This window comes from Nanorana parkeri, unplaced genomic scaffold, assembly GCF_000935625.1.
Source record: "Nanorana parkeri isolate BGI_ZX_2015 unplaced genomic scaffold, ASM93562v1 scaffold234, whole genome shotgun sequence".
Lineage (NCBI taxonomy): Eukaryota > Metazoa > Chordata > Amphibia > Anura > Dicroglossidae > Nanorana > Nanorana parkeri.
Genome location: NW_017306502.1, coordinates 785,303 through 812,789, shown reverse-complemented (window position 1 = coordinate 812,789; position 27,487 = coordinate 785,303). Strand labels below are relative to the sequence as shown.

The window sequence follows — 27,487 nt, the reverse complement described above, 5'->3', positions numbered from 1 at the left end:
TTTCACTCACCTCATAGTTCTAGCCGACCTGTGACAATGAGACTGTCACAGGTCGGCTCAGTAGATCGGGAGGTAAGCGAACACATACTGGCGTTCGCTCACCTCTCGATCCTGTCACTGCTCTCTGCCGTGACGGGGGGAGGGGCTGGATTCCCCCCTCCCCGATCCGCCAGCGCTGATTGGCAGAACGGACGGGGGAGGGGGCAGGTACAGCTGGCTCTGCCTCTAGATAGGCAGAGCCAGCTGTCAGTCACGCAGCTGGCGGATCCCGGCACAATTGTCGGGATCCGCTTCAGCGACTCAGTATACCGCGAGCAGCAGCTCGCGGTATACTGCGGCGTCTCAGTAGCTACAGTAGCAGCGTCTCAGTAGCTGAGCTACAGCTCGCGGTATACTGAGCCTAGGGTGACGGGAGGACGCTAGTTTGTGTCCTCCCGTTACCCTAAGGAGAACTATGGGGAAAAGACTTAACCCCATAGTTCTCCTTCAAAGGACCTCGCACACTGAATATCACTACTACTACTAATCATTCCTTTTTATAGCAGTACTGCGCTTATTTTTTGCATGTGTTCACACCTTTGTAATTTAAGTGGATGGACATGTTGTGACCATTTTCCTTGGTTGCTGGTATTACGTTTGCAGAGCACCAAACCCATCACAGGAAGAAAAAAAAAAGTCACCAAATGCTTCACCCTCGTAACCTGCATTTAAATCTTTATCAGCTATTGACAAATCTAGTCCAAACTTGAGTTCTACTTTCCGGAAACGTCTCACTAGATCCAGCATACATTTTACAGTGAGTGACCTTGCTTGCCAGAGGACGACATCAAAGATCAGTGTTTTTCTTCTAGTTTATTAAATATTGCTTTTTAGGACGCATTCTCAACACGCCCAAATCCTTTTTTTTTGTATTAGGATTTTGAACAGTCATATTAAAATACATTTTCATTATAAAGTCTGTCACAGTTTTACAGTATTCAAAATGACAATTCATTCTTAAGAAAAACAAAATCTGTTACACCAAAGAAAACACATTTACAGAGAGGAAAACAAAAAAAAAAAAGTTTGGCATTGCCCATATTTCATTCAGTATAAAACAGAATATTAAACCTGTTCGAAGCCAAAACTCGTGTCGCCGGAGCTTCAAATGAGATGTAAGAAAACACACTATACAACAGCACTATACAAAAATTCCTCTTTTGATCAATTATATATAATTTCTGGATAAAGAAGTGCATCTTTGAAAAATATCTGCCTGCTTCTGTGTCAATATTCTTCAGGAGAAAAATGTCAAATGGAGAACAGTCCCATTTCCTACTCGCGCATTTATGTGAGGAAAAAAATCCATGCAGTTTGCAAAGTAGTGTTCAGGGTCGACCACCAGATGACAGCGTGAGGTTAGCCATGAGATCCCGTACTGCAGCAAATATTGTGCATTCACCTACAGGGATAGGTTGAAAAATAATCATTATGTCATTCATTTATGCACTGAAATGGAAGAGTAAAGATTTGCATTCATAGAATAATAAAACAGAACCCTGCTAGATTTGCTGATAATATTTGATGTTCAAATAAATAGTTCACAACTGTTTTTGTTAAGCACACTAAGAGGGGCCAACAAAGAATAGAGCATTTGCTGTGCCGGCATCTGTACAGGAACAGCATGAAGTGCCTGTCATCATGATGACTAAGTCCTGTGTTAGGATAACATCATAGAAGCATCAGTACACTCAGTGTTCTTATTGAAAATGACGGTGTTCATTTCAGCTCATTCCAGAAACACTTTAATCTCAACCTGTGTAACCTCGGGACCCACATTTGTCCTTGGTCATTAAGTCTCAACCCAAGTCGCACTGCAATGGAACGCACGGCATCAGGGTACGGTGCGGGTGTACGAACTGTGGGTGGGAAGTGCATTTGCGGTACCATTACAATGAATGGCAATGCAACACAACTCCCACACCAGAATGCACGTGTGGTGCGATTGCATGGTACAGTGCATTAATCGCACGGTACTATGTGATTAAAGCACTGTACTAGTGTGAACAGGCCCTCAGAAACACTGACATCCATATGTGTATTGCTTGTACAGCTCCCTTGTGCTCCTTTTAGAGGTACAGGGAGCCAGAATGTAATGTCACTCTGGTCCAGGAACCTCCTACAGGACACACGAGGGAGCTGTAAGCAATGCACGTATGGATGGAGCTCCCTCGTGGCCATAGCCCCATCCCATCTGAAGCTGACGCTCTTGCAGAATACCGCCAGCTATAATGTACTATTGCTGGGATTTGTTGTGCTCCTCTACAGCTGGTGATATTCTGCATTGCGCTGCATAATGTACTACAGTGTTTCCCCGAAAATAAGACAGTGTCTCTAACTAATCGATTTTGAAAATAATTGTTAGCTGCAGCTCTAATAAATACCACCAAAAGAAAGCTCTATGTGTCCCCCAAAAATTGTATAAAATAATTTCAGTACAGCGTTGCATGATGGAATAAAAGTCAAAGTACCGCAGCGCTGAATACTGAAAAATGGTCTGAACAGGAAGGGGGTCTAAACACCTGGTCTTCAAGCAGTTAAAGGAACATCTGAGCATAGGAATATGGGAGCTGCCATAGCAGAGTTATTTTTAAAGGTGGAGACTTTGGACCAGATCTCTTTACCCTTTCTTGCTACTTGGCAAGTCACTGGCCTGGGGGCGGGACAATATACACATGCTTGTTCTTATTTATGCCTTGAGTTGGCAAAGTAACAATGTCTCTTATAGACCCAAAAGTGGGCATCGACCCCGTGTTCAGTGGGTCACTGCAGCCATTCAGATAATGCTGCCCGGCAGTGTCAGCTTTAGGTGGGATAAAATAAGGCTATGGCCACGAGGGAGCTCCATCCATACGTGCATTGCTTACAGCTCCCTCGTGTCCTGTAGAGGAGCCTGGACTAGTGAGACATCACATTCTGGCTCCAAGCAACTCTACAGGATACACGAGGAAGCTGTTCAAGCAATGCACATATGGTGGAGCTCTGCAGCACAGCAGCCCACACTGGACCCCAGGCTGAGGATCCACTCCAGTTCTCGTATGGTAAGGAGACTGGGTGGACCTTTAAAAAAAAAAAAAAAAAGCGTGTATGTGTGTGCGCGTTATTATGTCTATGTATGTAGGTCAGTGTTTTTGAGGGTCCATTCGACTAGTATAGTGCGTCAAATCGCTCAGTCCAACATTGCCATTCATTTGAATGGTACCCCAAACGCACCTCCTACCCACAGTTTAATCGCCCGCACCAGAACACGTGGTACTACAATGCCGTGCGTTCCACTGCAGTGTGACTTGGGTCGCAACTTAATGACCAAGGACAAATGTGGGTCTTAAGGTTACACAGGTTAAGAACCACTGTTCTATACGGAACTTGTGGACCCATAAGAACTAGTTTAGGGATTTAGGTCAAGGGCTGGGATTCCTCTAAGAGGTATTGCAGTCCAAACCTTTACAGGGTAGCAAATATTTTTTCAGGATGTTGCCAATCCACAAAAAGTAGATCCTCCACTAAAGAGTGTGTAGGAAAGGTCTTAAGAGGCCTCCAATTTTTAGGGATTCCATTCTGATGACCGTGGGAAGATCCTGTGCATGTGTTTCTAATGCTAATTCTCTGGGGGAGTGGTAGTTGCTCTTTAGCAGCTGTGGAGCTAGCAAACCCAGTGGCCCCCAGTCCCCTTGCATTTTTTTATCTGCCCTAGTGAGGGGCCCGCATGAGTACTCACAGACTGGCATCAAGGGTTAAACGAGGGTCTCCTTTGCACCAAGAAACACACTCTGCTTGTGGATGGAAGGTCTGCACGTGGCTTAGCACATGTGCCCCTTCCCAAAAAGGCTACTGGCATGCAGAGAGTCCTAATATGGCTGCCCCTGAGAGTACTGCACAGGCAGCTGAGGTTTACCAAGATGGCTGCCACCTGCTCTACTGAGCATGTGCAGGCTTAGGATCTCTGTAACTGGTTTAATTGATTATAGACTGCACAGTGCCACAATCATGGAGATTTTGTGCAGGCCATAAAGGGGCAGAGGGGGTGAGGTGTGGTGGCAAAAACCACCCCTTAGACAAAATTGGTCAGCAATATTCAACATTTAAAAGGCCAGTGTCAGCCATGCGAGTGCGAGTAGTTTCCCTGGGATGAGAATGTCAAGTACTCACCCACCAGTCATATCACAACCATCCATGAATAAAGGGAGGGTAGAAACCCTGCTTGCACCTTGGCTTTGCTCACTTTGGACCAACATACCCTCTCTTCCCACTGCAGGAGGAGGTAATCGAGGATGGGGGGGGGGTCACACTGTGGATACTCCACTACCCTGGACTTGTATAGCACCTGCAGGTAACCCAAAACACTGCCATCTTATGCAGTATCCAAGGTGAGATTACAGGCTGGTCCTGTGGGGACCGGGTATGTTCCCCAAAGCTGCTGCTGTGCGGTTCTGATCTGGAAGCTGTGAGGTAGCTGTCACGGCTGTATGCTGCCAGAATATCTTGACTGAAGAAAAACACAGAAGCATAGGAATAGGGTATCTACACTACCACACATCTCCCTCAGGAGGAATTCCTGGAGAGAGGGGTTAGATGAGGGTCCTAACAGCACTGACCAGTGTCTAATCACCTGATATCTGCATATTACCCAGATGTCTCTGAATCAGCCTGCATCCTGTAGTACTGTACAATGAAGAAAAATATTTTTTTGGTTCCCCATGCATTTTCGCATTTTTTATTCCTCTGCATAATATTTGTAGAAAAACATTTCATAGAACTCCCACAAAAAAAAAAAGAAAACTTGTGAATACAGCAGGGGATATATTCCAACAGCTGAGCTGCTAAACTTGTGGAGATGGTCATTTTTTTACATTTTAATTCACACATGTATTCTTTATGTTTATTTCATGATAGCTAGGTTAAATGACAACAGTAATAGACATTACAAATCTCTCACCTGAACGTGGTGGATTTAACTCTGCAAACCTCTTCAGGATGTTGCTGACCATTAATGGTGAAGCCACTGAGGAGTTCTGCTGGCGGGGAATGTCTGCTTGCTGAGTGGTTCCTGACGCCATGTCATAGATGATAGGGACAATAATACTAACTGGCTCTGGTGGCACTGAAGTTTTTTGGGTCAGCTGAAGCTATAATCATAATTAAAAATTAGCTGAAACACAGTTCTAGATAAAGGGCTTGGAAAGCATTCTGCTAACATGTTGAATTTGTGGACCAGTGTGGTCATATGAAACAATCTGTTACCATAAAAGAAGTGTGCAAAGATTTTACTACAACAACTAAGGGGTGTCTTCAAGTGCTTTTTTAGTCTGATTTCACAAATACGCTCAGAATTTTGCCATCACCCTCACTGTTTCCGTGATGTCCTTTTAAGCTATATTGCTAGAATATAATCCCTTAATAAAGTGACACTAAACTAAGGAGTTAAATCTTAAAAAGGCATTCAAGTACCTCATCTATTAAAGGAGAACTATGGGGTTAAGGCTTTTCACCATAGTTCTCCTGAGGGTAACGGGAGGACACAAACTAGCGTCACCCTAAGCTACTGCTCGCGGTATACTGAGACTCCGCAGCTGAAGCGGATCCCAACAATTATGTCTGGATCCGGCCAGCTGCGTGATTGACAGCTGGCTCTGCCTATCTAGAGGCAGAGCCAGCTGTACCCGCCACCTCCCCCGTCCGTTCCGCCAGTCAGCGCTGGCGGATCGGAGTGGGGAATCCAGCCCATCCCAGTCTCATTGTCACAGGTCGGCTAGAACTATGAGGGGAGTGAAAAGCACTCACCTCATAGTTCTCCTTTAACTATTAACAGAAATGTATCTTATTTGTGTATCACTCGGCTGTAGATCCTCAAATCATCTCTGAATTTGTGCCGACACTGTCCTTCCTTCTGGAGGAAGGCTACTTTTGTTCCCCATGGTCCCTGTGTGTGTTGTAAAGTAGCCACCGCTCCAAGCTCACTCCCGTGATGGACTAAAACCACAATACAAATTAGAAAACTAAAAGTGAGGCTGTAGTTCATCACTCGCGTGAGCATGGAGTGGTGGCTACTTAACAACACAAACAGGGCCACCGTCCAGAAGGGACGACAGTGTCAGCACCAATTCAGAGATGATTTGAGAATCTACTGATGAGTGATGTTAAAATAAACTTAATTTTTGTTAATAGTTAAGGTACTTGAATGCATTTTTAAGCAATGTCACCTTAAGCAATATAGTAAATACTCACACGAGCAAAAAAGTTTTTCCAAATGCAGAAAACAAAAACAAAAAAACAGAGAAAAACACATAAGAGATACTTACAAAAAACAGCATTTTAGATTTAAGCACAACGGCAGGGGTCCCAGGAGGTGCAATTGGTGGAGCACTTGGAGGGATGGTTAAACAAAATTGTACATTCCATTTTAATTGTGTCGTTTGATCTGGGAACTGCCAGAGAAAAAATAAAAACAATGTTAAAAGATAATCACAAAAAAAGTATCACAAATCCATTATTTTTGTGTTAATTTTTTTTCTCATGATAAATGTTGCATCAAAAAGTTCAATGCACATAAATATTACAATTGGTACATAATTTTTCCACAAGCAATAAACTATTAAAAGGCACATTTTTAGGACTAAAAACACATGGGATAAAACTATTTTACATAAATACTGTAGAATTCATGAATATGGTAAATTTGGAAAATCCATGAGCTTAAAACTTTAGCGAACAGAAAGAAAAAAAGATAAGTTGACCCAATAAACTAGCAAAGGACACACAGGAAATAAAATACTACATGCATTGTGTGAGCTGATGCCAATTGTACTTCTAATTATTTGTTTAATTACCCTGTTGTGCCTTTTAATCCCACTGTAAGCTCTAAACCTAGACAAGCCAGAAGAGATATGTAGATATATATACATAATGGAATGTATTGTATGGGTGGGTGGTGGTAGGTTCTCAGGAGTGGATGCAATAAAAACATGGAGTCGGGTTTTACAAATGAGTTTGGCCTGAAACTATACAAGTGCGAGGGCCAATATTTTAAAGTAAATCAATTCCTCTTTCTGTAAATATATACTAATCATCATTACAGTGACGTATAGGGGATGCTTATGAAAATGATAAATGCCTGGCTGTGACTGACTTCAGCACTTTTCTACATACTATTGAGGGCATTATAAATGACAGGGAACTAGCATTCTCAAAAGTACAGGTACGCAATTGGCAGCTTCCATTACCCACTTTAAACACAGCATAAATCACCAGTACATAGTCTATATTATTAATATAAACTGTAATCAAAAATGTGGTGAGACAAACATCTGATGAAACATCACATAAATATTAGGTCTTACCAGCTCTAGTTTCATTATGTGCACGCAGTCCCGAAGTATGTGAGTTGGTGCTCCTAATAACTTGGTGAAAGCTATAAGAGTATTTGCTTTAAATGGTGGCCCAGCAACCTAAAAATATATAAAGTAATAAAAGGACATTTAAATCAACAATTGCCTTTTTAAATCAGTCAGATTTCTTTATTCTTATCTTATTCTTTACCACTTATTACAACATTGCGGTTCAGCTGTTCTAACTCACATACTTCAAAATAATGTCTAAGAGTTTGTTTTCTTAGCAAATTCTCATTGTTCACTGGGGATACTACTTGTGGCAGAATCCCCTAGTGACAGAGTATTGAGTTGTCCTCCTCCTCCCCCTCTTTTAGCCAATAGCATCCTTTATAATATTTAAAAAAATATTTAGACTTGTGTTTTACCAGTAGACGATTCTGTCTCTGGCGTTCTCATTCTCCCAACCTCCTACACTTACATTCCTCCCAAGCACTCACCCCCTCCCTCTCCTTTACACCAAACTGCTCTCAGCCTATAAACTCATCAACCTCTTGCAGCTCTCTCCCCCCAGCATCCTGGCCCATCTGTAATCAAGGAAGGATAATGAGTGTTTTCACGAACAGAGATGGCCGAGGGATAAAGAATTGCAAGAGCTTTCCTCATGTGCAGCCATCTCCTCCTAATTGCTTGCAGGTACTTAGTTGCACTGTTATTCCCTGCTGTGCTGCCCAGTCTTCTGAATGCCCACTGCTGGACAAAAGAACCACACCAAGTGGGGTTAGAGCAGACTCAGGAGGAGATGGCTTCACTGGAGGAAAGCCGTCAGTCATATCCACAGCTGGCTTTATAATATTCTTTCCCTGTTCACAGACTAGCAAGGAGGGGGCTGGAGGGCACCCCCACCCATCTTCGCACATTCCTCTGCAGCCACACCACCATCCTCAAAACTGGAAGTCACCACCACACTGTCTTCTTCAAATTCAAATGCCTTTATTGCAGTCTTGCAATCAACATATCACAAACAAAGTGAAACATTTCAGGACCGCACAGGATCCCTTCACCGTGCAGTGTGATAAAGTGTAAGAAAGTACCCACTTAAATACACCAGTGCAAACCAAAAAGTTTTTTCCTCATACCAACCTTGCCCCCCTCAATCACAGCGCACCCTTCAACCCACAACACCCCCATGGTCACAGCACCCCACACACCTTGCCCTCCGACTCCCTCCCACCCATCCTATCCCCACCTCCAATCGCCTCCTCTCCCACCTCAACCTTTATAGTTCCCCTTTATACAACATTAAACCCAAATCACTATAGTTTGCACAATCCCAACTTTCTGAATTGTCTTGCCCTGTTTCTATCCCAACACATTCTGAAAAATTTAGTTGAACCTGGCTACGAGAAATTACATGAAATTTAGATTACAGGTAAACTAAATGGAGATATCTTTAGCGCAACCACACTGTTTTCTGGATAGCGCTATCATTCAATGTACAATTCTGTTTGCGGTCAGGTATTGCTCTATTATACTCAATCAAATGTTGGATGGATTGCCTGGCATAGTAGATCATCGCAGTTCGGTTGTGTTTAACCCCTTTATGACTGAGCTTTTTGAGTTCGTTAACAACTGATACCCTTTTAACATTTTTGCTGTGTGTTTATTTTTAGAACAGCACAGCTAAAAAAAAATAAAAAAATGCATTACAATAAATTAATTTGTCATATCCCTAGGATTTCAGAAATGTTTTTGTACTCTGCTTAAAACTAAAAGCTTACATTTTAATTTTTTTTTCTCTAAAAATGAATAGTGGTCACCAGGTAGCATACAATGTAAGTGTCACACTTCGTGACAGTGACATACTTTGAAAATCTGCAGCTGAGCTGCAGATCTGTTTTTCACCCTGAGGGATTCATTTCTGAAATTTAACCCTCGCATGACAGTTATATACAATGTGAGGGGTTAATTTTTATAATAATGATAGTATAAAAAAATATATACATGTAAATAAATAAAATGTTTATTTTTTCCACACACATTTTAACTTGTTTCACTGTTAGTTATTGCTGACAGGAAGAGAAGGGGTGACATGGCAAGCCAGTGTTTACAAACACAGACTTGTCAATTGGATCAAGCAGTCCTCATGAATGGATGTCACTATGACTGCTTGATAAATTGAAATACATTTTTGGTTATAAGGCTGCCCCAAAACTCGTACAGCCAATAATAACCTTAGCGACACTGACATGCATTGCAGCATGTCAGAGTTAGATGTCACTCAAGAATTGATTGTTGTGGCTGGTGGCCACAAAAATCAGAAGCCTGAAACAGGCAGCGTTCAGCTTTTGCTAAAGCATTCAGCAAAATGCCGGTACACATCCGAATTTGCTAATCCCGAGGTGTACGCTTGCCTAACAGTGATAAGAAGTGTGGTTCACACCTCACTTCCTATTACTATCAGACGATCGCTGTGTCTGAAAATGCTTAAATCCTTCATTATTGGATGCCTCATTAGTGAGGCATCCATTAATGAACGGTAACCGTGGATCTCAGTGGTTACCGGCATTCCGGAGCCCTGAATAGCTGCGGTTGTACAATGTACGTACGCAGTCAATTGGGCACTTAGTGACGGGGACGTACAGTGAACGTCTCTAGTCACGAAAGCGTTAAAACATTTTGTTAAAAACACATACCCTTGTTTCAAAGAACTTCTCCAAGACCTGCAGTTCCTCTGGCTTCCATTGGCCAGCATTCTCAGGGGTTACTTTCAGCTGTAACGTCTGATTTGTAGTGGGGTTAAGGGCCACTCTGCATTTTAGTACATCCGTTTTGAACATGATGACTCCTGGTTCATTGGAGTTTATCAGCTGAAGCTGGAAGAATAATTTCACATTTAAACATATTTGAAAATATAAATGCCAAAAAAATCAAAAACATCTTTCAGTTTTTGTATGGGTACAAACAGTAACGGCAGACGTGTCTGGAATTCCAATTACTTTACTAACATTCAGAGAATAAATGTTCCTAATTACAATTACAAAGAGCTTGTTAATATCAGTATAGCGTAGGGGGCAACGCATAATAGTTGAACCATTTCATTTGAAAGATCAGTTCAAACCTATGTAGTACACTTTGACACTGCAGACCCCAACGCCTGCATACAGCAGTTTGGGTGTGCTTTACAAAGAGTACAGTGGAAGGCATCTTCCGAGAATGCCATATTAATGATCACGGCTCAGATATAAAGGAGTCCTAGGAATGTGAAGACAAGCTTAGGTTTACAGTTAAATGCTGTACTTACAGTCTCCTGTTGGATTATCCTTTGAAGATGCCGCCTCATGTTAACGGATCCGAGGAACCTTTCAAGAGGAGAGCACAGGTAGCTGCCTGCCAAAGCTGGCGATAACCCAGGAGTAGGAGAAGGCAGGAGTAGGACGTGCAAGGCACTGTGAGTGAGGATTGTGGGGATGGATGCAGCCCATGAACGTTGAGGTAGCTTGCGAGGTGGAGGCATGTTCGTTGGCATTGACTGAGAGCCTGAGAGCAAAGAATAAAATACCTATTTAGTAACTTGTATAGGATACCTATAGAAACAAATAATTTAAATATTATAAACGCAACATATTATGAATTTATTTGCAAAAAAAGCAAAAGTAAAAATCACCAGTAGCATGCATTATACACAAGATGCTGAGACAACAGTCCACGAGTCGATATTCAGCATGACAAAACAGACAAGGGTTTTCTTAACTTTTGATTAACTTCCCACACCGACACTGATCACAGAGGAATGATTTGTCAATCGTTGTGTTTAGGTGTTAATATTTCAAGAAAGGGCAATTTAAAATGTTCATCTAACCAAATGTGATTTTCTTTTTCTATATCTTTTTGGAAGCCTACTGCTATGATCTTTGCACCCAAAGTTCAAGGTTTGTCCAAATACCCACTCTGCTTTGGCAGATGTTTGCCAGCTCAGAATGCCTATTGGAGGAAGCTCGAAACCTGTGTAGTGTGGGGGAACAAAGCAGGGAGCGTTGGTCTGTAGATAGTGGGTTACCCCAAGACATAAAAAAGCCAGTAGATTATGTTACCCAGGTTCTTTTTCTTCTGGGTTTATCTGCTCAGCATACAACTGCTATATGAAGACAACTACAAATGAGAATCCCACTGAATATATGGCCACCCATATTCTTGCCCATCTTTTATGATATTTGTGTTTTTATTCTGTGATCAACGTCTTATCTGAACTGTCACTGCCGATAAAAAAGGGGGAGGCTCATATAGGCTTTGCGATGTGCCAACATTCAGACTGAAATTTTGCGAAAAGCGTCATACATTCATAGCTGATCTTGTGACAAGAAGCTCTAAAAGAGCAATGAGCTAGGATCACTAAATGAGAGCATGATTGGAACCACAACATACTTGTTCCAGCTCGAGGGGAGTGAGACACATCTGGGATAGGAGAGTGAAGAGATGGATTTGCTGGTGACATTCCAGGCATGCGAGCTGCTGGAGAAGGACCAGACACTTGAGGAGACCCTGGCCAATTGCCTGCACGTTGGCTGGGTGACATCATGGTGTACGGAGAGCTAGGGTCTAATGTACCTGTGCAGGTTGTAAAATGAGATTTAATCACATCATCTCCACTACCAAGAATGGATTTAAAGGGATATTATACTGGTAAAATATAAACAGCATGGCTATAACCAAAATTATGGTATTCAGGAAGATCCAGATCAAGATTTAATAAACAATCACAACAAAAACTGATGGATATATTAGAACGTATACAATGAATAAAAAATAGTTATGGTTCTGCTACTGGACAGAGATTGCAGACCTATTGCAGTAAACACCTGTTTATATTAGAATGCATCAAAACTAAATAGTTCCAATTTTGAAGACGAGATGTACCAGGACTGTTGGAAATGCCGCCACGTTCCAACTGACCCGAGCTTACTGGCAAGTGGTGATATCAACATGTTGAGCTCACCAGAGTATTTATGCAAAAGTAGGAATGAAGTATATGAAGCACATGCAAAAATTTCCTTGAGCTTATTTTAGAGGAAAGAATAGCAATAAGACAAGAATTTCAAATTGAGCCCGTTATGTCTTAAGTCCATAAATGAGAGCCTGCAGCTGATCCTACAATTTATAGCATGTCATATCTTGAGATAACTCTAACTTTGGAATTTGTAACTGGTGAAATGATACTGGGGCACTGAGCAAAACATACAATCATAAGACCAGCTACTGATATTAAAAGTAACCTCTTCAGCATCATTTCCTTACACGATGGCAAAAAGAGTGTATGTACACTGAGTGGCCAGATTATTATGACCACCCCATCAGTACTTCTTTGGGCCACCTTTTGCCTTCAATACTGCGGCGATTCTTCTTGGCATTGACTCCACGAGATGTTGAAAGGTGATGCGAGGAATCTGACACCATGCCTGATGAATAGCACTGCCCAGTTCTGTGAGATTTGATGGTTGTGGAACCAGCTGCCTGATGGATCTTTCAACTTCGTCCCACAAAATCTCAATTGGGATTGAGATCTGGTGATTGTGGGGGCCACCTAAGCAAGGTAAATTCTCCCTCATGTTCTTGAAACCACTCCTGCACAATACGAGCACCGTGGCATGGCGCATTGTCTTGTTGGAAGAAGCTATCTCCATTGGGATACGCCATCAACAGGATAGGATGAACTTGATCAGCAACGATACTTTGGTATGTTGTGCTATTCAGACATTGTTCCACACGAATTAAAGGGCCCAAATCATGCCAGGAAAGCATGCCCCAAACCATAACACTGCCCCCACCAGCTTGAAGGGTTGTACTCATGCATGTGGGGTGCATGCTTTCATGCTGTTTCCGACAAATTCTCACTCTGCCATCTGCATGATGCAACTGGAAACGTGATTCATCGGACCACATGACTTTTTTCCAATGCTCGACTGTTCAATCCTTGTGTTGGTGTGCGATTTGGAGACGTTTTATCTTTTTAAACTGCAGACAGCAAAGCTGGTGGTCATAATAATCTGGCCACTCAAGTGTATGTATTTAAAGTTATCTTTTTCCAATTGACTATTTTCTGCTTTAGCTATAACGTTTTCACTGTAATCCTCCCATTAGCACTTGATCTGCATCATTCTGAATACTGGGAATTCAGTAATAACCAGCCTGTATTTAGAACACAATCTATAGTTTAGTGGTGACAACAAAGTTACAAATGTTTTAATCATAACTTAGTAGTTGGACTTTGAATCCAAAAGCCCCAGAACAATTTGACACACATGCCTGTACATACATACATACACACACAGCTTATTTCCTGACAAAACTTTCTTACAACACTATGCTGGGACAAATGCTCAGTGGAACATTCTACAATTATATTAGCTGATTAGTTTTTGCAAATTGCCTATAAAGGCAGATCCTCATGGAACAGTTTTACCAAACACATCACAATGGTATTTCTGCCTCAAACAATATTTATCCTGCACAAATAAGGTTATAACGTTTCAGGAAATATAGCAGAAACCTGAGCAAAAAATTAAGTTAACATTCAACTCACACCATCAGATGTGAAGCTGAGGAGAAGCTCATGGAAAGAAAAGTGTTGGGTAAAGATTAAATATTGTTACCTACCTGCATACCCATATCCTGCAAATCCAACCACCAATTACTTCTGCTGCCACCAGTTTCCTCTTCCTACTAAACAGGAAGAGGAAACTTGAGAGCAACAAGAAAGCAAGAGCTCAATTACAGCCATAATGCAGGAAAGTTGGATTTATTCTGTAGGGATTATGTGGCAAACCCTTCACTAAGGCCACAAATATGGTGGGGGAGAAGAGACGCTGGAAGCTCACAGCGCTCTCCTCCCCCGCACCGCTCTGCCTCCTGTGACAGTTTCTCTCCTCCCTGCTGGATGTGGTGTGCGCTGTGTCAGAGAGCAGTGTCCCACGGAAGGAGAAAGAAGCCTGGGATGCAACGCTATTTCTGCAATTTTGGCATTTTGTCAAAAGTACCATTTTTGGCCCATATGTTTTGTCGGCCGTGATTTTGGTGCATCTCTAAAAAAAAAAAATTAAAAATACACTCTCGTGATGACCCTTGTTATGGGGAAATCTTTTAAAGACTCTACTCTTTGTGTCTCAATTGGTAGGCAGGAATAATTTATGAAGCTGGAACAGTGAAAGAAGATAAATGGAGAAAGAAGAGGTGGTTGCTATGTGAAATAGTGATGTTTTTATAAATCAAATCCTTACTAGCTACTACATACCATAGGCATAAAGAATTGCCAAAGACGCTACAGATAAGTCATTTGTCCGAATTAAAAACATCACACATCACTGTTCAGAAATTCTTAAAAGGCACATTATGTCAACTTAGCGGTGCCTTCAGTACTAGTTCCTAGAGATAGCCCACCCTCCTCGGTCTCCCACACTTTTCTATTGGTTCATCACTGAAATTGGTGACCATAATTCACGAAAGTACAGGAAGTGACAGGGTGATGGCAACAATGCCGGAAGGTAAAGTGACATTAAAGGATATTTCCCCCACCCTATGCTAGTGTAAGGACTTACCTTAAATGATGCCTCTTGATCCAATCATCTTTTTCCTGTAGTTATCAGCAGTCCCTGACACTGGTGCCGGTATATGATACAGCGCTGACTGTTGAGTCTTCTGTGTCCCACGGAGTCTATGCGGGTGCACGCTGCCGGGCTGCGTGCATTGACTTATCCTGTGTGTCTCCTCATCTCCCGTCCGAAGATCTCTACTACGCATGCACCCGCCCGAGAATTTTCAGATCTTCGGAAGGAAGCACGCGGCGGAGACACAGGTAAATTTTAACCTTTTTCATAACTTAACTTTGTGTGTATATATATCTATATATATCTATATATATCTATATATATCTATATATATCTATATATATCTATATATATCTATATATATCTATATATATCTATATATATCTATATATATCTATATATATCTATATATATCTATATATATCTATATATATCTATATATATCTATATATATCTATATATATCTATATATATCTATATATATCTATATATATCTCTATATATCTCTCTATATATATATATATGAGAGATATATATATATATAGAGAGATATATAGAGATATATATAGATATATATAGAGCTATATATACATATATACACACACACAGAAGTGACGCATGTACTTTAAGTTCTTATGCTTACATTTTCATTCAACAAGTCAATCAAAGTCACCATATATTCTAAATACATGCCACATAAAAACACATCTTAATAGTACCTTACTTTCTGAGTAACAACCAAAGCACTGTGCATTCCAATATGAGATGAATCTCACAGCAATGTCTTACTGGTATACAGCATACATTTAATTGCAATTTGTAATGTGTCACATACATTTCAGGTATATATCTTATAGTGAAAGGCAAATAATCAACTGTGTAACAGTCTTAACTGTGTAGAAAAAAATATCTCAATCAGGTACTCACCAAGAGGGCTAGCAAAATTAGACGATGGAACCATGGAAATCCCAATAGAGGAAGGAGACTGAGTGGGACCAAAAGCTGCAGGAGAAGGTGCTCTAAGGGCACCACTAGGAGAACTCTGCAAGTTTCCTGAAGGAGGAAAAATCAGGTAAATTTTTTCAGGTCTGCTTCCACTAACCTATGATGACAGTACATGAGAGAGTGTGGTTCCACCCACCAGAAAAGAAAACACAAGCCATTACATGCTTTAAAAGGAAGACCTGTGCAGAAGCCAGCCAGTAGTAGAAAATAAGCTCTTATAACACATACAATAAACATATAATACTAAAAAAAGACAAACTGGAAGGGAATTCACTGTTGTTCTGAAAGACGTCTGAAAATAATCACTGCTAAGTCAAATTCTGGTTTCCTCAAGTCATCTTTCAGGACAGCAGATGAGAGCATAAACAAGATCTTTCCAGTTTAAGTGCGATCAAATAGCTTGCAAAATCTTCCTCCGAAAAGACTGATCTTTGGAGGAAAGGAAGTCTAATCGATAAGTCACTGATAAACGTTCAATAGCTTGACCATATAACGCTTTTTTATGTTTGTTCTTGAGTGGCACCAGCTTTCTGTGCCCTGGAGGTGGCAAAATGCTGAGCGGAATAGGACCACAAAGATAAAAGGGAATTTTATACCTATAATTCTGAATGAGTCATAAACATCATGGTCCACCTGGCTATTGAGTTTTAGAGGCCTAGTTACCTCTTCTTTTCCCAACATACTGGGTTAAAAAGGTCTATCCAGGTAAGTCAGTAAACAGCCCACTCCTAGTCACAAGAGGTATTATTACACAAAAATAGAAGGGCTAAGTTCTGGCTGCAATTACAGTGAGGAGAAAACCCTGCTCTGTCTTGAGCACAATATGATCTTGAAAAATGGACTAAAAAGGCTCTCAGAGATGTTTGCAGTTCACCAATAAAATGGGCTGACGTCAATGCTACCAGTAGTCATATCTTTCTAGTGGTCAACTTTGATGATTAGAGTTCCAATTGTTCTTTTATTAAGACTCTGAAAACTTAGAGAGATCCCACAAAGGAAAAGTCCTAATCAGTGATGGTCATGATTAGATTAGTCTAATAAAAAAGAAAAAATAGAGTCTCCACAGGATGTGATCCCAGATGTTTCGAATAGAACACTAAATGCTGCAACTGGCACTTTCAATGTACCGATGGCTCCACCGAGGCCTTTTCTTTAGAAATAAATTTTACAACTGGCAGGAAGGGGGGAAGAAAAAAAAAAAAAACAAAAAACTTTACATGTCTTGCCATTAATCACTCTGGACATCACCTTATAGCTGGAAAGAAGTGTCTTGACCACTTAATCTGATAGGCCTTTACTCTTCAGATAACAAGTGGCTAACTTCAAATGACTAAACCAAGTATGAAACACTGGTACTTGCGAGATCGGAAAGAACCATGGTTGTTATACTGAGAATAGGCGTTGAGAACCTGGTGTTAGGCCACAAGGAAGCAAATCAGAATAACAGAGAACATTTGTATTCCAATTTCCTCAACACCATAAGGAAAAGCAGGGAAGGAGCTAGAAATTCCAGAGATTGTGATGGCTGGATCTTACATTTAGAGAAAAGAAGGACTGATCATTTTCAATGCAACTCTAGTTTTTTGTATTTGATGGATTTGGGGCTTGGGGCTTAGGATCAGGCAAAATGTCCACACTATTGAAATAAAGGGATAATATCACAGCTTGTTCTCTTTGGGAACCTAAAGACTAAACCTCTAGATGTTCAATTTCCAATGGACAACAGTCCATGGGACAGAGCACAAGCCTTGGAGGGGTTCTTGGAAGGTCTGCATCAAAAAAAATTGGAAGGGATCTTCTGGCCACATTTTTAGCCATAAGGCCTGCTGTGCCAAACTTACCAAGGCTGAAGCTGACAATCTAGCAGGCATGTGGACAGATTCTGCAGATGGAGTCATAATAAAGCCTACAGCCATATTCTTCACACCAAAGGATTAGCTTCTTGTTTGTGACGGCTTCAAGGTATGTCTTCAGTTGTTTGAGCAAGTGTTTACATTTGAGACAGGAGATTGCTAGTCTCTTTTGAGAATATAATCCATTCTTTTGTCCATGGGGTACACCCCCATGCCATCAAAAGCCAAGTCAGTGCTTTAGGAAACAAGGGGGAAAAGAAAAAAAAAAAAGCTACATTGCACCTGGGAACCCTACTACATAGGTATCTGCATCAAAGGGAAATCATCTTTTTGATGTTTAAAAGAAAAAATGGCCTCCTTTTAGCTTTATTCTTTCATTGAGAACCCTGTGCACCAGGAAGACAACGTTTTTTTTAATGCAATCCTTGATACGTGTGATTATGTGATAACGCAGGAGTAATTGTATCTTTTCCTCCTGATTATTCAGAGTTACATGAAAGGCATTCAGATCATCCACCTGTTCAAAGTTAAGTTTGTATTTTGAGGTCAGCTTGACTTCCTTGACTTGATAAAGGGGAGTCAAGGTGCAAACGATGTATCCACTGTAATCAATGTCATCCTCCTCCCACATCTCTTCATCCTTTGCATAGGACATAGGTGCTGAAGATGAGAGCACATGACTAGGCTGCCTTAAAGTAACATTAAAGCTAGAATTCCCCCCAATACTGCTTTAAGGACTTACCTTGTGTGATGCCTCTAGATCCGAACAGCTTCTTCCTTCCTCTCGTTTTTTAAAGTCCTTTCAGTGCTGGTGCCGGTCTCTGATCCACCACAGACTCCTCGGGTCCCATGGAGTCTGTTCTGCGTGCACGCTCCCGGCTGCACTGCTGCGTCCATTCAGTGTCAGCGGTGCTCTCCTCCGAGGATCTGTACTGCGCAAACGCCAGCTCACAGTTCCTCCTTCACAGCATTCGGGACTTCTACAGCGTGAACGGGCACCGCTGACACAGGTAAGTTTAGTATTTTCCACTTTTTTTTAATGATGGGGCATAGATCTACTGCCTACTAGCAGTAGATCTATGCCAAAGAAAAAAAAGACCAATTCTTCTTCAAGGTAACAGACTTGAAAGACTAGAAAGTTGTGGAATGATGTTCCCCTACCAGCACACCAGTCAACACTCTTAAGGGGGATGCAAACGCCAAGCAATACTGGCTCTCCTCAAGCACTCATTAGTCACGGAGAGTTTGATGATGATTTCCTGTCGGACCAAAAGAAACAATATCTTTCTGGCTTCTGCGAGTGTCCTCCCTTTAAAACTTGTCAGTTTGTTTCCTGTGCTGATGATTTTGATTACAACACACTCATGTGTTGTAATCAAAATGCACAAATATTGGACAATTTGAATATTTCATATTAAAAATAAATGACTAACACAGCTTACAGCGCAGGTCTACAGAGACAAAGTCAGAAAAATGGCTCTGCAGGGTGTGGAGGGAAGGGGAGGAGTCAAATAGGCAGAGATGAGGTTTACATTTTGTAATGAATATAATGCTTGCAGCAAATGTACAGTGTAAGTAAAGCTAAGGTTTTGTTTTTTTTGTTTCAGATAGAAGAGGGTTTGTTGTCTGTATCCCGTTGCGGGGAGTTCCCTTTACTTCCTGTCCCAGAGTCATAGCAGAAAGTGAGAGGAAATATCTCCAGCAAGAAATATACACACACACACACACACACACAATTTTTACATACATATCCAAACACACAGATTGGCAAGCATTCGGATTAGCATGCTTTGTGTTGCACAACAAACCCTGGTTGCTAGCATCTTCCAAGATCCCTTTTAATTTAGACACAAAATATGTTTTCATTTAATTCATCTTGGATAAGATTATGGGGGGAAAAAAGATCAATAAACTTTTTTTGGCAATAAACGTCTGGGTTTTCACCTAAATATACACACAGAAAAATCTAGATTTTAAACAAGTAGATCTCCACTCTTATTTCAAATCTAATTATGCCTCTGTATCGATTTAATCTAGCCAATTCATTTAGATATTTTAATTAGGATATTTTTATGGTCTTGACATTCTAGTATTGAGTTTGAACATGATTCATGGTTATCAATTTAACATATTTTTTTATTTGAGAAAAAAAAAAGATAACATTTTCTTCATATGTGTTCATGATTTACATGCTTTTTGGCATGCTGCGTTGAGTTCTACATAGATTTGTATAACTGCCTCAAATCAATGAGTTTCCGAGGCCATGCTAGGTGGCGCCAACAAAAAGCTGCAACTCCAATTAGTGGTACATGCTGAGCCGATTGGTTGTGCCGTTTAGAGTCGATTGGCCATTAACCATGATTCAATAACTAAAAAAAAATTATTTTTCTTTACGCGTGTTAGAAGAAGCAGGCAGGATGTACACACTCCAGACACTGTACAGTGATACTATACAGGAATGGTTTCCATATGAAAATTATGAGATATGAAATACATATTATAAATCACAGACAAATATTCTCACCTGGTGACTGTGTGTGCATCATTACTGGTGACGGTGTAACAGTGTTGTGGTATGAAGAGGGTGGAGAAGTAAGTGGATAGGCACCAGACGCTCCTGACTGTTTTGCAAACTGTGAACATAAAATAGGATAATAATGATATACAGTAATCTCCCTATTATCCGGCATTCAACAACCAGGGGAAAACAAAAACCACCGACAACATATATCCTCAATTTTTTTTTTGCCAGTTGCTTGACAGACATGTGCACACTAAAAAAATTTGTTAGCAACTAAATTTTGTTGCTAACAGGATTCTCTGTTTACATTTTGCTGCGGCCGATGGCTAGATTCCTCAGCTGGCAGGTGAATGAAAACAACGAGCAGTAGGCATGTGCAAAAGCCAGCCTGCTACTGGCTACGGCAATTTGAAATAGCCAATAGCAGAATCTAGCCAGAAGATAAATAGGGCGGGAGGGCTACTTGAGAGTTAAAGGAGAACTATGAGGTGAGTGATTTTCACTCACCTCATAGTTCTAGCCGACCTGTGACAATGAGACTGTCACAGGTCGGCTCAGTAGATCGGGAGGTGAGCGAACACATACCGGGTTCGCTCGCCTCTCGATCCTGTCACGGCTCTCTGCCGTGACAGGGGGAGGGGCTGGATTCCCCTCTCCCCGCTCCGATCTGCCAGCGCTGACTGGCGGAGCGGATGGGGTGGGTACAGCTGGCTCTGCCTCTAGATAGGCAGAGCCAGCTGTCACTCACGCAGCTGGGCGGATCCCATCATCTAAGTCGTGATCCGCTCCAGCTGCGGCATCTCAGTATACCGCGAGCTGTAGCTCGCGGTATACTGAGCTTAGGGTAACGGGAGGACGCTAGTTTGTGTCTTCCCGTTACCCTAAGGAGAACTATGGGGAAAAACACTGACCCCATAGTTCTCCTTTAATAGTAACTCTCAAGCAATCAGAAACTGCAGTTACCCGGCATCTACCAATCCCCATGGGTGCCGGATAACTGGGAGTTTACTGTACTTGGATAACAAGTCACAGGATTCACTACATGTTCTATACATAAAAGACTATACCAAACAAAAATGATGTAAAACATTGTTTGTGTGACATTATATATAATTTATGTAAGCTTTGGCTGATACGACAATTACCTGCTGTGTCTGTGGCTGAAATTGGGATATCAATGAGTCCAACATATCACCTCCAACAGGTGATGGTGGATTGTCGTCCTCATTAACAGATCGCCTCCGTGCATCCTGATTGCTATCCACAAACATATTCAGGAACGTCTAGAGACAGAAGAAAAACACTCTTGAACAGAGATGGCATTGGAAAGATAGGAGAATGTGAAGGAGACATTTAATAGGTAAAATGAAAACAAATAACTAAAAATGTACCTTCAGTCCTGGAGCTGGATAAAAGCCTTCAACTATTTTGCTGTTATCGAAGAGGCTGTAAGCGCCATCTCGTATTGCCACCACACCCCTACTTCTACAATAAATGTCTATACAATACATATTTCTGAAGGCCAGCCGTATATGTGTAGGAGATTGGGGAAGTATAGAGAAGCACTGATAGGCAGTGTTTATCCGCTGTGTCAGGCCCAGCATTGGTACTGTTGGAAGCTTGTTGATAGCATTCAAAGGAGCTTGAGTATCAAATAAAACCTGTTGGAACACGAAGTGCAGATAATCAGTTATACATGACCAAAGTAAAACAGTGAAGAATGAGAACATAATTTTTCTAAAAATGTCAAACAGGTGTCATTCAAATTTTGAAAATAAAATAGGTATGGGACATGTTCAATATTCTTATTGGTTAGATGCAAGCTGATCTGTCATGATCTAGATCAGGGGTGCCCACAATTTTTGTGTTAAGATCTACTTTTCAAATGATGAGCTACACGAGATCTACCAACGGAAAAAAAAACTCCCCTCGCTCTCTATCTCCTGGATGTCTCTCCTTGCTCTCTCTTCTGGCAGTCTCTCCATTTCATCCTCCTGGCTGTCTCTCCTCTCTCACCTGGCTGTCTTTCCTCGCTCGCTCTCTCTCTCCTGGCTTTCATTCCTCATTTTTTTCTCATGACAGTCTCTTTGCTCTCTTGGCTGTCACACCTTGCTCTCTCCCCTGGCTGTCTCTCCTCACTCTCTCTCCCCTGGCTGTCTTTCCTCTCTCTCCTGTCTCTTCTCCCCCCCCCCCCGGTAAATATAGCAAAATGGAAGGGGCCACCATTCACACCCTTCGTGATCTACCAGCATCAGTTTTGAGAGCTACTGGAAGATCGTGATCTACCTAATGGGCACTCCTGATCTAGATGCTCATCTTTACTGTAAGCCGAGATTGGCAGACTTTCAAAAATGTACTGCAATGCAAACTTACAAGCAAGCTTGCTGAGGTGATCCACCTTAAAATGATACCCCTCGGTGATAAGATATACTGTGTAATATTCAGGTCGGTTGAGATCAATAGCCAGCCGTGTTAGTAAAACAACAGTATTTCATTTCTTCAAAAGACTGTAAGGGCTTGTTCACACCGAAAGTGTGTACGTTCCAGAGCGCTAGCTGCTGGAACGCACCGCGACCACTGAGAAACTTCCCCCCGCGTTTTGGGGCGGGAGGGGGTGTGGCGGTGCATTGTATTCAATGGCACCGCTTCCACGCCCTGCCCCCGCAGTGCGATCGAACACGTGGCAAAACTTTTTCAGCGTTCCGTTCCACTGCAAACGCAAAAAATAGAGTTTTCCCATCGATCGAGGTGCGTTCCAGCAGCTACCGCTCTGGATCGCACATGCTTTCGGTGTGAACAAGGTCTTACACTGCTTTTCGTCAGCAAATGGTAAATAAAACAAAACTTAAAGTTCTGTTCAGCACCTATACAAATACGTCTTATCCCAGGGTTAGCATCTCAGCCTGGTTACAGTGGGTCTAGCACAGACACAGACGTCCAGCAGGGTCTAACTAGAAAACAGTCCACAGCTCATCACAGAGAAGTGTCCTGCTCCATACACACCTCACAGACACCTGCTGGCTGGCTTTCTGCCCTTCTAGGACCCTCCCCAGCAAGTAGGTTTACCCCTTCAAGCCCAGAACATTTATTTATTCCAGACAACCTCTTTTGTTGTTCCCCTAAAAGGGATCACAACCTAAACAAGGCAATACATAGCGTCCATCCAGGACGCATCCCTGGTGTTCTGTACAATTGTTTAACATTCTAAAAACAAGATATATAACCACCTAAGTTACTGTCACAAAGTCATCTCACTTATAATAAGTCAGCACTGTAAGATTTTTGTGCCCAGGGGTCCTTTAAATGGAGTATTATTCTTTTAACGTTGTCATTGTATCTCATGCTGCCTCCTTTAGGGGGCAGGGGTATCTACAGGCTGAAAGTTCATTTTGTCTGAATGAACACCCAGTCTGCCAGTGATCACTGTCACAGTGATCACATGATCCAGAACTACTCAGATTCATTCCTGGCCATTATGGAGACTGGAGATGACAGTGGCCCCTAGGTTCTCAAAGGGGAAGGGAGATCATACATTAACAGGGCATCGTGCAGGGCAGTATAATTCTACAGATGAAAGGTGGGTAAGGGTTAATCAGTTTTTTTTAAACAATGGCACCCAATGAAACAAACTGTTAAATGTACTTACCTGTAACAACTGAACCACATTTGGGATTTTGTTGAACATTTCTTGTAGCTGGTGAAGAATGATATTGTGACAGTTACTGCAACCAGAATTGGGTCCGGTGGTCCCGAGGGATATGTGGAATTTCTGGTTAATAGAATTCCATTGTATACTTATCTACAATGTGGAAAACAAACGCATGACTGTCACCACACGTAAAAAAATCAAGGCAACTACCAAGAACGTTTTTTAGTATGTTCATTACATTCCCAACTGCAAATATCTGCCGTTAATCACTTCTCTTTGATGTAAAAAAGGAGCATGTAAAAGAAAAAAACGTTAAAGGGCCATACAGTCGGAAAAGGGTAATTGAGTGGAGATTGTCTAAGTCCCAACAAACACAGTTCTAGAGTATGCCAACCACAGGACTGCTTCCCATGAAGTCCTGAAGAGGGCGGCATGTTGAGAGCACCAAAATGCACAGACATTTCTGACAGACTTTTCAGCAAATAAAAGGACAAAACTTTAAATATATTGCTGTCATTTCATTTACATTGGGTTCTTCTAGACTTAAATTCTCTAGGCACCATGAAGGCCCTCTACCAGTATAGAAAGACCTTCCTTAGGAGCTGATCTTGAAGCCCAAAAAAAACCTTTGGGGAAAAGCACTTCCACTTTAATTATCACCAATCCAATCTGATGCAGTGGCACCGCAACAACTACTTTGTACAGAACTAGGAATTTGTTCTTAGCATAAAATACTTTTCTCAGAGTCTATTGAGGGACAGAGTTCTGAAGAATTCTGAGATGAAGAGGTAGCAGAAAAACCATAGGACTCAGAATTCTTCAGAGTTGTGTCCCTCAAAAGACGATAGAGAAAATAGGACTTTGTTTGTAGCGTAAAATCCTTTTCATGGGGTACATTGTGTGACACAGCTCTGAAGAATTCCGAGATGTAGGGTTATGCTGCTGCCTCTACCTCTCAGAATTCTTCAGAGCCATGTCCCTCAATGGACGATAGAGAAAATAGGATTTTGTTATCGTAAAATCCTTTTTGTGGAGTCCACGGAGGGACACAGTTCTAAAGAATTCTGAAATGTATGGTTTTGCTTTTGCCTCTAGGTTTCAGAATTCTTCAGGAGCTGTGTCCCTTAATAGACAAATCTAGTTTTAAGGGCTCACATTAGGGATAATGTTACGTGTTAAGGCAGAGGTTTAGGCTTAACTGTTAAGCATGAGGTGATTGAGCACATTTAAGGCACTACTTTAGGATTCAGGTTAGGTGTGAAAGGTTAAGGTGGGTTATTAGAGGGCACTTAAGTGTTAGCAACAAAAAGGACTGTTCGCAGAGCTCAGGTTTTTAAACTTCTAAGCATCAAAGGCTCCAGGCTAAAATATATCAGCACCAATAGAGCATTGCTGTCACACTATATAAAACAGTGCTCTACATTTTATAAACCGCACTGCAGTATAGCTTTGGTAATAAAATGTTGAGTTGCCAATAGAAGAAAAAACAAGATGAAGTTAGTCAAGGAGATAACATGTTTCCAAGAAAGCTAAAAACTTGGCAATGAAAGTCTACCCTACTTCCCACCTATATTATTAACGCTACACACCTTTGTTCTAGTGTTCTAGCAAACTATATACACCTGAAAGGCTAGTCGTTTTGACAGTATGATTATATAAGAAAACACCTTTTAAGCATAATCGGAAAATGAAAGACCCCTTAAAAGTATTGTATAGACTTTATGCACCTACCGAACTTCCCTTTGTTTGTCCATAGCATAGAATCAGCTTGCGATAATTATACAATCGGACCTCAGAAAACTGATTTAAGTGATGAGGTATGTCTTCAGAAGAACAAAAAAAAAAAATATTAGATTACACAAATAGACAAGCAAAAACTTTACTTTAAAACAATCAGAAAATGTTACCTTGTAAACACTTTGAAAACTCCAACACACATTCATATAACCGGGCAATACTATTCCAGTCATTCAGGAACATTTCTACTACTTTCCTCCCTCCTACGGGTTCTGACAAGGGGTTTTCATAGGTCAGGTAGACGTGTCGTGTTGGACCTAACAGGTATAAAAATTTACATTTCTCAAACACAGTTAATAAATGTGTAAAAAACAATGTGTTGTGCGAAAGACTGGACCTTACCTTGCTCCCTGCAGACGGAACTGTTAAGTGGGCAGTTTGCAAACACCAGTTCTGCAACCCATGTCCGGTTATTCCTGCCCTGGAGCCGAAAAGTGCAATCGAGTAGAGACTGTTCTAGTGCCTTCTGTGTTTCCTCGCTTACCCCTTTACACGGAGGAATCCTTTACACGAGAAAAAAATGACATATGCTTTTCTAACATGTCACACAGCAAAGCCTTCAAATCAGTAACAATCTTACCAGATCTATCAAATATTTGTGGCTTGAAGACCTAGATAAGCGGTTACTCTTATAAGCAGCTGTGATATTACACCATAAAACAGCATCCCAATCTGAATGTTAACAAGTTGCAAGAAACAACAAGAAAAAGTTAAAAGGGATGCTCCCTATTTTAAGCATCATTTGCTATTAAAGGGCCCGATTTCTGACCTACAAGATGAGGAAACCAAGTCCTCCAGAGGTTGAAAGCACTCGTTACCACACAAGGAGATTATCCAGCAATCTGAAAGTCCATAAGTGGACTGGGCCTTTCTTTATGTAGCTTGTGTGATGCTGTCACCCGCAGGCAAGTGGTGGTGCACAGAGGTGCCACCCAAACTTCTGTGATGTAATTCACAAAAAAACGAAATAAATCATAAAAATAAATCATATTTGTTTACCTAAGTACACGGATAGCATGACTAAAGCCATCCCCTTCTATTTGTACACCTTGATGAGGAATGTTCAAGCTGGAAAACTGTAGAGACAAAAAAGATTGCAACATGGGAGATTTATCAATGGACAAGAAGCAACTGGGTACTATCTAATTTATACACAACACCTGCTTCCTTTCCTGATAATCTTCAAAATCTCTAACTTGCAAAATCATTGTTCATCTTTGTGCTTCTGAAGTAAAATAAATTCTTACATTTCCATAGCTTAGCATCGCACCCACTTTATTTAAAATGAAGTGTAGTGGGTATTAAAAGAGGAATACAGATGTAAAATGGTGTTTGTTTACTCCTGCTACACTAACCCAGAAATGCCCACTATGACACCATCATACACATGATACCCATACCCATTCACACGATGCCCTATAGTAAAAACAATGCTGTGCTATTCAACAAACTGGCAGCCATATCAGTGTTTTCACTACCAAGCAGCACTTCATATCCCTTCCCCGGAGGCTTACATGCCCTTAGGACCATTCACCTTCCATCCAGGCAGCTAACCTCCCCTCCCATGCTCTCTTCTGATGCAGCTCAGATTCAGAAAAATTTACTTTGAATTTCACACATGGTAACCTGCCTGCTGTCATTCCCTCTGTACTCCTGTCCTACAAATACTGTGTTGCTGTCAAACCCTCCACAATATT

General features: G+C 41.3%; 1 protein-coding gene across 3 annotated transcripts in view; it reads right to left on the bottom strand.

Annotated features, from left to right (window-relative positions):
* Positions 1 to 859: 859 nt before the first annotated feature.
* MED14 (mediator complex subunit 14) overlaps positions 860 to 27,487 on the bottom strand; it is a 56,979-nt gene continuing 30,351 nt past the window's right edge. Inside the window, exons 16-31 of one of the 3 annotated variants that reach the window (XM_018556350.1) lie at positions 26,790 to 26,866; positions 26,133 to 26,293; positions 25,901 to 26,047; positions 25,725 to 25,816; positions 23,991 to 24,143; positions 21,736 to 22,005; positions 21,484 to 21,627; positions 20,348 to 20,456; positions 15,893 to 16,018; positions 11,790 to 11,972; positions 10,669 to 10,904; positions 10,061 to 10,240; positions 7,377 to 7,484; positions 6,339 to 6,464; positions 4,976 to 5,165; positions 860 to 1,441 (exon numbers count right to left, since the gene is read on the bottom strand). In XM_018556350.1, the coding sequence (XP_018411852.1) occupies positions 1,368 to 1,441; positions 4,976 to 5,165; positions 6,339 to 6,464; positions 7,377 to 7,484; positions 10,061 to 10,240; positions 10,669 to 10,904; positions 11,790 to 11,972; positions 15,893 to 16,018; positions 20,348 to 20,456; positions 21,484 to 21,627; positions 21,736 to 22,005; positions 23,991 to 24,143; positions 25,725 to 25,816; positions 25,901 to 26,047; positions 26,133 to 26,293; positions 26,790 to 26,866 (2,376 nt within the window). In that variant the 3' untranslated portion in view covers positions 860 to 1,367. The remainder of the gene's footprint in view (positions 1,442 to 4,975; positions 5,166 to 6,338; positions 6,465 to 7,376; positions 7,485 to 10,060; positions 10,241 to 10,668; positions 10,905 to 11,789; positions 11,973 to 15,892; positions 16,019 to 20,347; positions 20,457 to 21,483; positions 21,628 to 21,735; positions 22,006 to 23,990; positions 24,144 to 25,724; positions 25,817 to 25,900; positions 26,048 to 26,132; positions 26,294 to 26,789; positions 26,867 to 27,487) is intronic. The other 2 variants (XM_018556349.1, XM_018556351.1) reach the window with 2 other exon arrangements.